At 34.3% G+C, this 12,741-nt stretch overlaps 1 protein-coding gene across 1 annotated transcript; it reads right to left on the bottom strand.

The window, feature by feature from the left end:
* Positions 1–6,615: 6,615 nt before the first annotated feature.
* On the bottom strand, positions 6,616–7,947 carry LOC145733762 (uncharacterized). The gene has a single exon (XM_081986743.1). It carries the CDS (start codon positions 7,932–7,934, stop codon positions 6,855–6,857), a length of 1,080 nt encoding a protein of 359 aa, XP_081842869.1. The 5' UTR covers positions 7,935–7,947; the 3' UTR covers positions 6,616–6,854.
* Between the last annotated feature and the right edge of the window lie 4,794 nt (positions 7,948–12,741).

The raw sequence follows: 12,741 nt of genomic DNA, 5'->3' as shown, positions 1-12,741 counted from the left end.
TACCAATCAGTCATCTAGGTTATCTCTCCTTTATTGATTTCTTTCTGATGAAAGATTGGAAATCAGTTTTTTTGTGTTTTTACTATTGACTAAACTAAACAGTTACACCAACAAATTGGCACATTCTTAACAACAACAGCGGGAGTTCCAAATTGCTATTCTTCGTGTTTTGCGGTGGCACACTTCTAATATTAAGGGAAGCCGTCAAACGACCAGGGTGCATATATTAGGGTCCTGCATACATATGTATATCTTCAAATTGATTTGTCACAGTCGAAATGCCTCAGTGTTTTTTTACTGATAAGTATCAGCGGGAAGCCAGCGACTCTCAAACTGTTTAAGTTTAAAACAAATGTTTAAAACGTTAGCCACTAAACCTTAAACTTATTGGATTAAGAAAAATATTGAGTGAAATCACTTTTAACAATCTAGCACAAATATTTTGCATCTTAGTGTGGGTATTGTTTGAGGACTGCTGCTAAAGCCGCCCATACAATCTTGGAGTTAAAGCTTATCTAAAAGGAACATTCTGCTAATAAATTTAAGAGTTCAGTGCCATTTAGTATTCTTTAAAATCTCACTTATGTTTCTTATCTGTTCCTATTTTAATAAGGATATTATTTATGTCACAAACAGGGTGAGATAATAAGAAAATAAACAGTAGTCGAATGAATTCAAAATGTGTGGACAACTATCGAAATAGAATTGAATCATGGATATTACAAAATTAAATAAAGCGAATGTATGTATAAATTAACCATTTTGTTATACTATTCCATACAATTATACTCCATTAGTTTAATACGATTATAATGTAGCCGTCGAAAGATTTGGGGTGTTTGCACCACGACCCTTTTCGCACTTTCCAAACTGTAGTCGTCTTTCCACTTGCCAGTTTAATCAATCTAATAGAACCGTTCCATAACGACAATGATCATTTCTGTATTTTTTGAAATACAGTGTAGAACTCGGCAGAAAAGTTGTAAAATTTTAAAATGTCATTCATCTTAAAAACCTATATTTGCTATCCGAAAAATTGTTAAATTGTTTTCAAAAGGTTCAAAAATGATTGAACAAACTAAATAATTAAATTATCACCCAAAACGTATAAACTTTTTACAACTTGTCCTGAAATTAAGACAATAGGATTATTGGATTTTTATAGAAGAGAATCCGGTCCTGAAAAACATAATGGTTGTTCCAATCGAATCTCTCTTTAAAGGCGATATTTCCCGACGATAAATCGGCAAATATGGCCGAGTCATATATTATCATAAAACGTCATTTAGTAGATTTATTAAAATCATCGTTCCGAATAGAATCTGGTTATGAGAGGTAATCATTTTTAAAAGTTACTTATGGCTATTTGTAGTTTCGATAATTCGATTGAATGGATGACGCAACTTGTAAGGTCTTCAGAAAAATAACAATTTCATCATGCCCCCCAAATAAGCCGCTTATTTGCCCCGTAAACAGAATTTAACCCTAAGGTTTATTTCGAAGGGACACCTGACCCATGTCACCAATCAGAATTTCTAAGTGTCCTACGGATTTGTGTTAAATCGCCTTTTCTGAAGTACTTTCATTGTTTCATATCTGTGTATTAGCAAAAATGAGATTTTTCCACCATCCTGTAAGGTAAATCGCTTTTAAAAACATAAATCACGAAAACTATGCCCCACAACAAGGCAATTCCCCTAGGACTTCAGAGTGGGAAGTGGCATGCTAATAGAGAAACATTTTGAAAATCGACTGGACGGTCAGAGCGATTCCTCATAACGTTTTACTCTTTACATTCATCTATTTACTGGGAATACTTTTAAATTCGATTTTTTTTTTGCTGAAACTAAGTTAAAGTACTAATTACTTTAATGGTTTCTATAGGAAGTTAGGAAAACTAGTTAATTCGTTGGAGATTTGTAAGGAAATAGAAAATCGCTTAGTGGTGCCTTCCAGATGTTATAGTGGAATCGGTCAAGAGCCAATATGTGCAACGAGAAAATAGCTTCCTGGAAAATATGGAGTTGTAAATTTTGAGATACACGCCCAAGGATATTGCAGAATTACATATCGATTTTCAGACTCCTGTTTTACATACAACATATTTCAAAAGCACAATTCGTTCACAGGAAATTAGCAATAAGAGTGAGTTGTTGCACAAGGTTAATTTGTTGCAAAAAAAAACATAAATGAATACGTTTATAGTATCGGATATTCTATGATCGATTAAGGTAAAAACAAATTAAAAGACAGAGGGAATAACGATTAACGTTTAAAAAAGTGATTTTCAAGAAAAGACCAAATTGAATTGTAAAACTCTATTCTGAAAACTGGTTGCAGAATGTCATTTTGAACATTTTTGGTCTCCTGCAAAATTTCTGTAACTTTTACCTTTTTCGAGATATTCGACTTTTTTTGGAAAATTGTATCAACATTTTGAAAATTATGTATCTCTGCTATTTTTAGGGTTTTAGCAATTGCAATAAACTTAAGATGTGTGTATTTAACTGTTCTTTTGCCTAATGCTAACCTCAAAACGATTGAACGTATACAGGGTGTCCGAAAATGTAAAAAAAAAACAGTTGAATTTGAAACTAACACTATTTGATGCAATGTGGGTCTTTGTGTTGCATATTTTGCTAATTACCACACTAGGTTCCTACCTAGTTATTTAAATAACATTTTATAATACAATTTGAGTAATACATCATGTTTCACTTATTTAATATAAATACGTTTTTTATAGCACCTTAGGGTACTATCGTGCCATATACAGGTGTGGTAAATCCAAAAGCGACCATAGGAAAACCGTGTAACGGACAGAGAAACGTAGGTAATTGCATGCGCGGGAGAAAGACAGAAAAGTGAACAAAAATCAAGTAGGCCATATTTTTAGCGAAAAAAATATCAAGTAGGCCATATTTTTAGCGCGCTGTTGCCAAACGCCGTAAGTATTCAATACCCTCGACAAACCTACCTACGGCATTGGGCAACAGCGCGCTAAAAATATGGCCTACTTGATATTTTTTTCGTTTTCTGTCTTCCTCCCGCGCATGCAATTACCTACGTTTCTCTGTCCGTTACACGGTTTTCCTATGGTCGCTTTTGGATTTACCACACCTGTATGATACGGTTCATATTTCGTTTTTTTACTTTAGTTTAAATAAGTACAAAAAAAACATAACATAACATTAACTTAGGTGAGGTTAGTGGATGTAAATTTTGTTCAGTAGATGCAGAAAGTTATTTTGAACATTTTTGATTTCTTGCTAAATTTACGTAACTTTTACCGTTTCCAGTAAAGCTTCTTTAATTTATTCAGCTTTTTGCTGATTTTCGACTGGAAATCACGTTGGAAAAAACTTTGACTATGCAAAAGTAGAAATATTTAACACAAGCTGAGCAAGCAACTTCATTAATCTAACAGATTACAGCAAAACACCCAAAAGGCACAGCACCAAATATCCTCATTGATTGCGATGATTTATAATTTTCCGCAAAACGATCCAAGAAAATGCCTAACAACGTAAAACCACGACCAGATAAAAGGCAAGAGAGAGAGAGAGAGGAAAAGACAAAAAGACCACGAGCTTATCAGCGAGCAAAACAAAAATGCATTCGAATATTTCGGGAGAGCGAGAAACAACGCGCTCTGTCGTCGACGAGTGCAACTGCTCCGCTTATCGTGGGATTCGCAGCCCATTAATTCCAAATCATGTTACCGGGATTCAAACATTATAAAATGATCACTTCATTTCACAGCCACCTATTGTTTAAGAGAGGGTTAAATAATTGAATCTCGGCGTTTCCGGTCTGCCGACCGCCGCGAATTTGCTATCTCTCTCATTAGGGATAACACATTAACTCGGAAACAGAATGCGAAATAACGGACGAGAATATGTTGAAAACCGGACCGTGTGAAGAAAAATATTTTTTTTTATTTCCGTAGTTTTTAAGTCTTCAAATTCAAAGCAAATAAGATGCTATAGCAAAACTCAAACAATGTGAAAGTGACGTCACAGGAGCAAAAAAGTTGTTCCATTAAGCTTACAAAAGGAAAAATACTGCCAACCGCTGTTTAACTCCTCACATTACCAAGATATTGAATCTTAAAAAATACTTAAGAAAATTGTTATTAGAACTCACATCCCTCATCACTCTGAAATATCACAACTTGCATCGATTTGGTATTCATTATTGAAAATTACGTCAGCCCTAGAGTGACTAGATATTATTAAATAGTTAGAAAAGACTAAAACCGATGTGGTTGGGTTGCTAAAAATTTTTGAAACTTAAAAAAGCAAAAAAGCCACAAAAAATTTCTAGAAAGGCGTCATGGCTGCAAAAATTAGTTTTACCCCTTGTTTATAAAAAATGTGTGTAGATAACTGTCATCTGTCAAATTTTGTTATGGTAGAATTACAATATTATCAGATAATTATATTTGCCCTTTGACTTACTTTCAACTCTCTGTTATTCTTTATTTTATTTTTTTAAATTCTTATTACTAACTTTTCATTTCAGAAAACAAATATTTTTTACACTTCACTAAACTGTTTCCGTACTTTCAATACGTTTTTAGTACAAAAAAAAAACATTCCCATGTCAAAATTGGTAACAACATTATTAGCAATCGGTACGGATGTCGGATTTACCCTCCCAGTTTGGCAAGCTTCCCATGTAATCGTGTGTCACAGTTCATTCAAAAAGGCCGCCGTTTACAAGACGTGCATAATCGATTTTAATTGGTTCAGCGCTACGTATCAAAGGATCCAATTGGTTCCGCTCAGACACGTGACTGTCTGCCACTTCCAGCTTGTTGTTAACTTATCGTTTATACCTCATTGACTTTTAATAGGGGACATGGGAGGGGTAGAAATTACTTTGTTGATGTAACGTGCTTATCAAGATATATGGTTCAAAAGTTTTTCTTTTCTTTCATTTTAATAAATTTGTTTTGTTTCACAACTAATTAAATATTATTAAAGTTAAGCTGTATTAATTTTTGTTAAGTTAAAACACATACTGATAATAAATCAAACAAAATTGGAGTGACGGTAGAATTGACGCCTAAATAGTACTTGGTTAAATGGAATTGTAGTAAAGCAAATTTACTCTAGTTACTTACCTTTCTAAACTAATTAACTAATGTTTATTTTCCCGACACTTTCAAGTCGATTTTAAGTACAACCTACGCTAAGTTGATGTTTGAATGTGACAGATTAGGTGCAAAATAACACAGTCTAAACTCAACTTAGCCAATGTTGGGGAAACATTAACATTTAAGTAAACACCACTCTTAAATGAGTTGGATGTTTAAGAAATATTTGTTTAGAGCACATTTTCTGTTTTATACAAAACAGTTTTTTAAATGAAATACTGAAAAATATTGAACCTGATCTACAGGTGTGGTAAATCCAAAAGCGACCATAGGAAAACCGTGTAACGGACAGAGAAACGTAAGTAATTGCATGCGCGGGAGAAAGACAGAAAACGAAAAAAATATCAAGTAGGCCATATTTTTAGCGCGCTGTTGCCAAACGCCAAGTTATTTTGTCGACGGTATCTGAGTGATACTTGGCGTTTGGCAACAGCGCGCTGAAAATATGGCCTACTTGATATTTTTTTCGTTTTCTGTCTTAGTCCCGCGCATGTAATAATGTACGTTTCTCTGTCCGTTACGCGGTTTTCCTGTGGTCGGTTTTGGATTTACCACACCTGGATTTCCGACAAAATATCCTAACGTTTCCTATACAAAGTGGTCTACCACGAACCGCTAGAACTATCAAAAATTGTACTGACTGTATAATCTGATAGCTTTATGGGGTTGTATCTGACAGTGAACACTATTGTGACAGATCGAAGTATATCCACAATAGACAGTTACACGTCACAACTGCCAAACAACCATTCATGGTGCTATAAAATTGTAATTATAAATATTAATATGATTTACACTGATTGTATTGCTTTTAAACATGTTTTGTAGCCTTATAGCTTCATGGAGTGATATTTGACTTTTCAAACCCTGTATATGGCAAATATTCTTATTACTTTAAGGAATAAACTAAGAGTATTTATCCAGGATTAATAGTTATTTAACCAACGAGTGTATTAATGAAAGCGATTAATAATCAAAATTGAGATTATTAATCGCTCATTAATTTAAGAGTGGGTTACAAAATTTTTCCGTCTACTGTAGTCCATAATAAATGCTTATTATCCTAAGAAGTTTGAAAAAACTAATTGTCAGTTGTATACGCAACATGGCAAACCAAAATCACAGGCACCTTTGACAATGACAGTGACAGTTCTGTCGGAAATGGTGGATGGTGAACAAACCTAGTGGTAATTAAAGTACGTCTATTTCCGTCTGTCTAATACAGTTAAAAAAAGATAGAACTACTATGAGCGTATATTTGGTTGCCTATGATAAAATCGTGCATTAATGGGACTCATTAATGAACGATTTTGTATCCGTTATCATCCATTAAAAAAGCTGTTAATACGTGGTCAACGGAAAAAAAATAAAAAGTTTTTTCCAAATATTCAAAACGTATTAAATGCATTCTTAAATACAATAAATAAAATAAAACAAACTAGGCAATTATGTAATCATAATTTGAAATATTTTTATTTATTAAATATTGCACATAATAAATTAACAACTGTATCGTTCTAAGTCATTTACGATGAATTTGTACATATTTACAAAAACAAATCCTATACAACAAAATGAAATCTACAAATCAATTTTTAGTGTTCCCCCAAACAGCAACATTAACGAACATCAATTTTTTAGGTTATGGTCGATCAGCCGTTCCGCAAATTAGGCCCACGTGACTTCCTATCGTTTAAACTCCATCTTTCTTCGATTCCTTGTCATCATCGTCCTTATCCTGATGAGCGGTCATATGTCTTGTCAAATGATGGCGTTCCCTAAACGACTCGGCGCAAACTGGACACTTGAGTTTTTCCTCTCTCCGTCGTTTCGTCATGTCGTTTGAATCGTTCTTGTGATGGGAACGCATGTGATAAACTAGATCCGAAGTCATGCGGAATGTTATGTTGCATTTGGCACACACATTTTGACCTGGGAGTGACAATGCCGCCAATGAGGGTGGTAGTAGGGAGGTTAGAATTGCCGCCGCCGGACTACGAATATCTGAAGCAAACTTTAGTTCTGCTGGTGTGGCTATTTTTAATAAATCCTGGTTTGGAAATTGCTGGTAGTTGTACGCCAAATCTGGTCTGTAAACCGGTCTTAATTTGGGGAAATTCGGTTGATGGATTAGGTCAGGGTTTTTTGTGAAAAAGTGATTTTCTAAAGCTGATTGTGGCTGAAAGTTTTCCGGCATGAAATTTGCTTGATACATTGAGTGCAGGGGCTGGGCCGATTTGAAGATTTGGTTTTGGCTTTGGAGTAAATTTGCTGAGAAGGTTTGGTACGGTCTGTTTACTATTGGTGGGGAAGGACTTAACGAGTTTTGATAGTTTATATCAGGGCTCAAAGACAAGCCTGGACTTATACGAGCTTCTTTACATAAATTTACCTTGGTGAACGCACTTTTCTGCTCAACTGGTGAAGAAACCTTTCTAAGCCCCTCGTAACTTTTCTTGATTAAAGTAGGATCGTCAAAAATTTGTTGCTTTTGGGTGAAGAAGCTCTGCCTGTTCATCTTCATTTCACATACCGTGTCTTCAATCTCAACTTCTTCGTCTTCATCATTGTTGTTGTAGCAGTTCACTTCTTCCTTATCAACACTCTTAACAACTTTGCTCTGTTTTTGCTTCATTTTATCGTCAGGTAGCATCAAAAAAGCCACATCAAAAGGTCTCTTCACTGATTTGGTCATGATATGTTGAGTTTCTTCACACTTCACTTCAGTAGCACTTTTCACTTCGACTTTATTTTGTCTGTTTTGCACTTCCATACTCGATGTCTGCAGCTAGACAGCGAAACAAGTAATGCGAAAAAGCATACAGACAGCGTCGAAATATTGCCAGCTTTTCTTCCTACCCCCAAAACCAGCTGGAAGCTAGTTTATCCCACCTTTATGCCAGAAAAAGACGAAGTTCCTCGATTCGGAATGGGTGTAAGCGAGACGGGATGCATACGTTTTACAGAGCGTATTTCGTTTTACTGCACAAACCTTCCTATAGGGGTGAACGTAAGTTTCGGGGTAGCAAACAGACCAATGGAGTTTTAGGTTTGGGCGGGGCGCCGAAATACGGTCCTCCAATACGGTTTTCAATGTATGCCGCATTAAAATCTGAAAAGGACGAGTCGTGGCCCTATTTGGCAGCTTATTCTGTATAGTATCGACAGATTGTGTGGCTTTTACAAATTGGCACTTTTTTTTAATAAGTCCTAATATTTTCATATTATTTGGTTTATTCAGAACCGTTCGATGGGTTATCAATGAATCAAAACGACATTATTTATGAGCTTTTGTCTATCTGTTTATATTAAATTTATTAATGAGGTTTTTGGTATTGCAAAACATATTTCTAAATTAAATTATACAGATTAGGTAAATTTATTTATTAGCAGTATGTAAAACATAATAATTACAGTTTAGTTTTTTAATTATTATCTTTTATTAATATTTTTTTATAAAATCCAAGCACTTTTGCTTAAGTAGAGTGGAGCGTTCAGGATACTTTTGATCAGCATATTATTTCAAAAACCATATGGCAGATAGAAGAAAGTTTTAAAATAAAACTTGTTGGGGTTGGGGTAAACTACAAAAACATTCAATTTTTTTTATACAGGGTGTGTCGATAAAAGTTCTGGTTAAAACTAATATACAGGTGTGGTAAATCCAAAACCGACCATAGGAAAACCGTGTAACTGACAGAGAAACGTAGATAATTGCATGCGTGGGACAAAGACAGTAAACGAAAAAATACCAAGTAGGCCATATTTTCAGTACGCTGTTGCCAAAATCCATAAATTAATTTTGTCGACGGTATTGGATTTTGGCAACAGCGTACTGAAAATATGGCCTACTTGGTATTTTTTTCGTTTACTGTCTTTGTCCCACGCATGCAATTATCTACGTTTCTCTGTCAGTTACACGGTTTTCCTATGGTCGGTTTTGGATTTACCACACCTGTATGAGACACAAGTAAATTAATGTAATTATGTAAATGCCTTAGAATGTTTCGTTATAAAAAACTTCTAATTTTGTACACTCTGTATAAAAAGCACTGAATGTCCTGCAGCTTTCAAAGATTCAAACGTCTACGAAAATAATTGAGACACTTAAAATGTTTTAGTCAATTTCTACGCCCAGTATCTCCAAAATGTTTTGGTAAAGTTCAATAAGGATTTTTTAATTCTGCAGATTTTCCATTAAATTTATTGGTTGATATCTTGTGACAAACTCTGTATCTCCGAAGTATAACAATTTGATTTTGATGAAAAAAACGGTTCATTTTGACTCAATTTTTTGCAATGATGGCAGAAAATCTAACAAGTCTAGCATCAGTTTATCAAAAGTGTGCACTGTGCTTGTTCTTATACGAATCCTGTATTACGAGAATCTAAAAGTGTTCGATCTACTAAATACAGAGCATTCTTGAATACTCTGTATATCCATGAAGCAAACTCAATTTCAGGATGTGGAAAATGATTAAAAATAATTCTGTCACTATTATTTTTGTGAGTAGTTTTACACACCGATAAATATAAAATGGTAAATGACATTTTGATAATAGTTGAGTAAAAATAATAATTTTTTAAGAAATGGAAAGAACAATAAATAATTATTCTATTTTAGTTTTGAAATCATCTTCAGAAAATTTACTAATTCAGTTTTAATGTTAAATTTACTTTCAACATCTTCTTCAGAAAGATCACCATTTTGTACTACATCAGTCAAGTGACGACAATCCATTTTTTAAATAACACAAGACATTTGGTCTAAATTCCTTGTATTATTAAAACTTTCATGAAAAAGCAATTAAATAAGTTACGTTGAACAAAAAGTCTTCTTAACTTACATCAATAACGTTATAACTTATTAAATTTGAAATTATATAGATTATAAACTTCTTATCGATTTTTGTTGGGGTTAATAAAGATTCGTCACCAAACAAAAAAAAAATGAGAGCATATGAATGACTTAGTAACCCCAGTGGCGGCTCCTCAATAAGTGCACATGTGCACGTGCACTCCCAAATTTTGAGTCCAAAAATGCATGTTTTTATTATAAATCTTATAATGATTGAAATAATTTTCTATTAATACCAAGTATTAATCTTGGAAATAAATAAGCTTTTATTAATAAATAAACGAAATCTGGACGAATTACGGATCACCGCCACCACCGTGCACCGTGTGCCGTGGTAAAATCAAGTGCACAGCTCATGGGTATAGTAAATCTGATTGGTCGAACTTCCGCCGTCCGCCCCCTCTGTACCCCGCGACTGTCTAGAGTCAGTCGATGTTTTAAGCTGGCCCGTGTGCACAATTAGATCGTGCACTCGGGGTTTTTCTTATCAGTCACGTGTTATTTTTCTTCGCGACTTTTTAAAATGCTTCCAGTATTTCCTAACGTTAGTGTGCAATATTTGAAAACAATTACATATTTGAAAATTGTAGGAATTTTGGGCGTGGTCTCAAAAAATTTTTCGCCTGCGGCGCTAATTGGCCCTTGTTTTGTGCACTACCCTTCAAATTTACTACGAGCCGCCACTGAGTAACCCTCCACTAAATACTTTACAATATGTTCACGTCCCATTCTATCTGAAACCTACAGGGGGTGCTATTGATGCTGGTCGGTGCCATATGTGCAAAGACCGCATCACAGGTGTTTGTTTTGTTCAATGAGAGATTTATTGCGAACGGGGCTCGGACTAACCTAAATCAGTCGAATTGTTCGCCCAAAATTACATTAGAATTGTTATAGTTCACATGAACTGCTAAGAAACCGTTTTATATGAAGCCGATCGAAACACTAACGACTTTGAAAAGAAATGTTAAACAACACAATCCAAAGTTGTTTAATCTTCTGACAAACGTATTCTCCAGAGTGCCAGAGACAATTATAAGCACATGTGACCTAAGGCTATTCCATCAATCAGCTTGTCGCGTTCAGGGACAATCGGTAAATCACTTTTTGCTACTTTCGTTTAGTCTTTTGATGTCCAATCTTCGGCAAAAAAAGTCTAATGTAGTTGGTAAGAAAAAGTAATTAGGTGTTTTGGTTCAGTAACTTTTTATTATTATTTTTAGACAGTTTTACAAAACTTTCAGACTGATTTCAACATTAACTAAGCTAACTTAACCAAATATGGAACAAAAACAAAATTAATTCAATGTAAACTAAGGAAGTAAAGTAAACAAAGGACAAAATTGCTTGTAAAATCCACATATAGTAAGAAAATTACTGTTTTAAGTACATTTTTGGAATCCTTATTAAATTTCCTATCCAATAACCTAAAATACACTACAATATTTGGTACAGTAAGGGAGAAAAGCGGTGTCAAACTTTAAACTGCCAGAAACAGTTTGAAAAGACAGTCACGGACAAAAAGGCTTGTAAAACCCACTTGGAGTAAGAAAATGATTGTTTTAAGCACATTTTTGGAATCCTCATTAAATTTCCTATCCAATAACCTAAAATACACTACAATATTTGGTACAGTCAGCGAGAAAAGCGGTGTCAAACTTTGAACTGCTAACCACACAGTTTGACAGGACAGTCAAGGACAAATTCCCTTTTAAAACCCACTTGGAGTAAGAAAATTACTGTTTTAAGCACATTTTTGGAATCCTCATTAAATTTCCTATCGAATAACCTAAAAATACACTACAATATTTGGTACAATAAGGGAGAAAAGCGGTGTCAAACTTTAAACTGTCAGAAACAGTTTGAAAAGACAGTCAAGGACAAAAAGGCCTGTAAAACCCACTTGGAGTAAGAAAATGATTGTTTTAAGCACATTTTTGGAATCTTCATTAAATTTCCTATCAAATAACCTAAAAATACACTACAATATTTGGTACAGTCAGGAAGAAAAGCGGTGTCAAACTTTGAACTGCCAGAAACACAGTTTGACAGGACAGTCAAGGACAAAATTGCTTGTAAAACCCACTTGGAGTAAGAAAATGACTGTTTTAAGCACATTTTTGGAATCCTTACTAAATTTCCTATCAAATAACCTGAAAATACATTACAATATTTGGTACAGTAAGGGAGAAAAGCGGTGTCAAACTTTGAACTGCCAGAAACACAGTTTGACAGGACAGTCAAGGACAAAATCGCCTGTAAAACCAACTTGGAGTGGAAAAATTACTGTTTTAAGCACATTTTTGGAATCCTCATTAAATTTCCTTTCAAAACACCCAAAAATACACTACAATATTTGGTACAGTAAGGGAGAAAAGCGGTGTCAAACTTTAAACTGCCAGAAACAGTTTGAAAAGACAGTCAAGGACAAAAAGGCCTGTAAAACCCACTTGGAGTAAGAAAATGATTGTTTTAAGCACATTTTTGGAATCCTCATTAAATTTCCTATCAAATAACCTAAAAATACACTACAATATTTAGTACAGTCAGGAAGAAAAGCGGTGTCAAACTTTGAACTGCCAGAAACACAGTTTGACAGGACAGTCAAGGACAAAATCGCCTGTAAAACCAACTTGGAGTGGAAAATTACTGTTTTAAGCACATTTTTGGAATCTTCATTAAATTTCCTATCAAATAACCTAAAAATACACTACAATATTTG

Source organism: Ips typographus, linkage group LG9 (genome assembly GCF_016097725.1).
Source record: "Ips typographus isolate SLU linkage group LG9, UJ_Ityp_2.0, whole genome shotgun sequence".
Taxonomy (NCBI): domain Eukaryota; kingdom Metazoa; phylum Arthropoda; class Insecta; order Coleoptera; family Curculionidae; genus Ips; species Ips typographus.
This window is presented reverse-complemented; position numbering and strand designations above follow the sequence as displayed.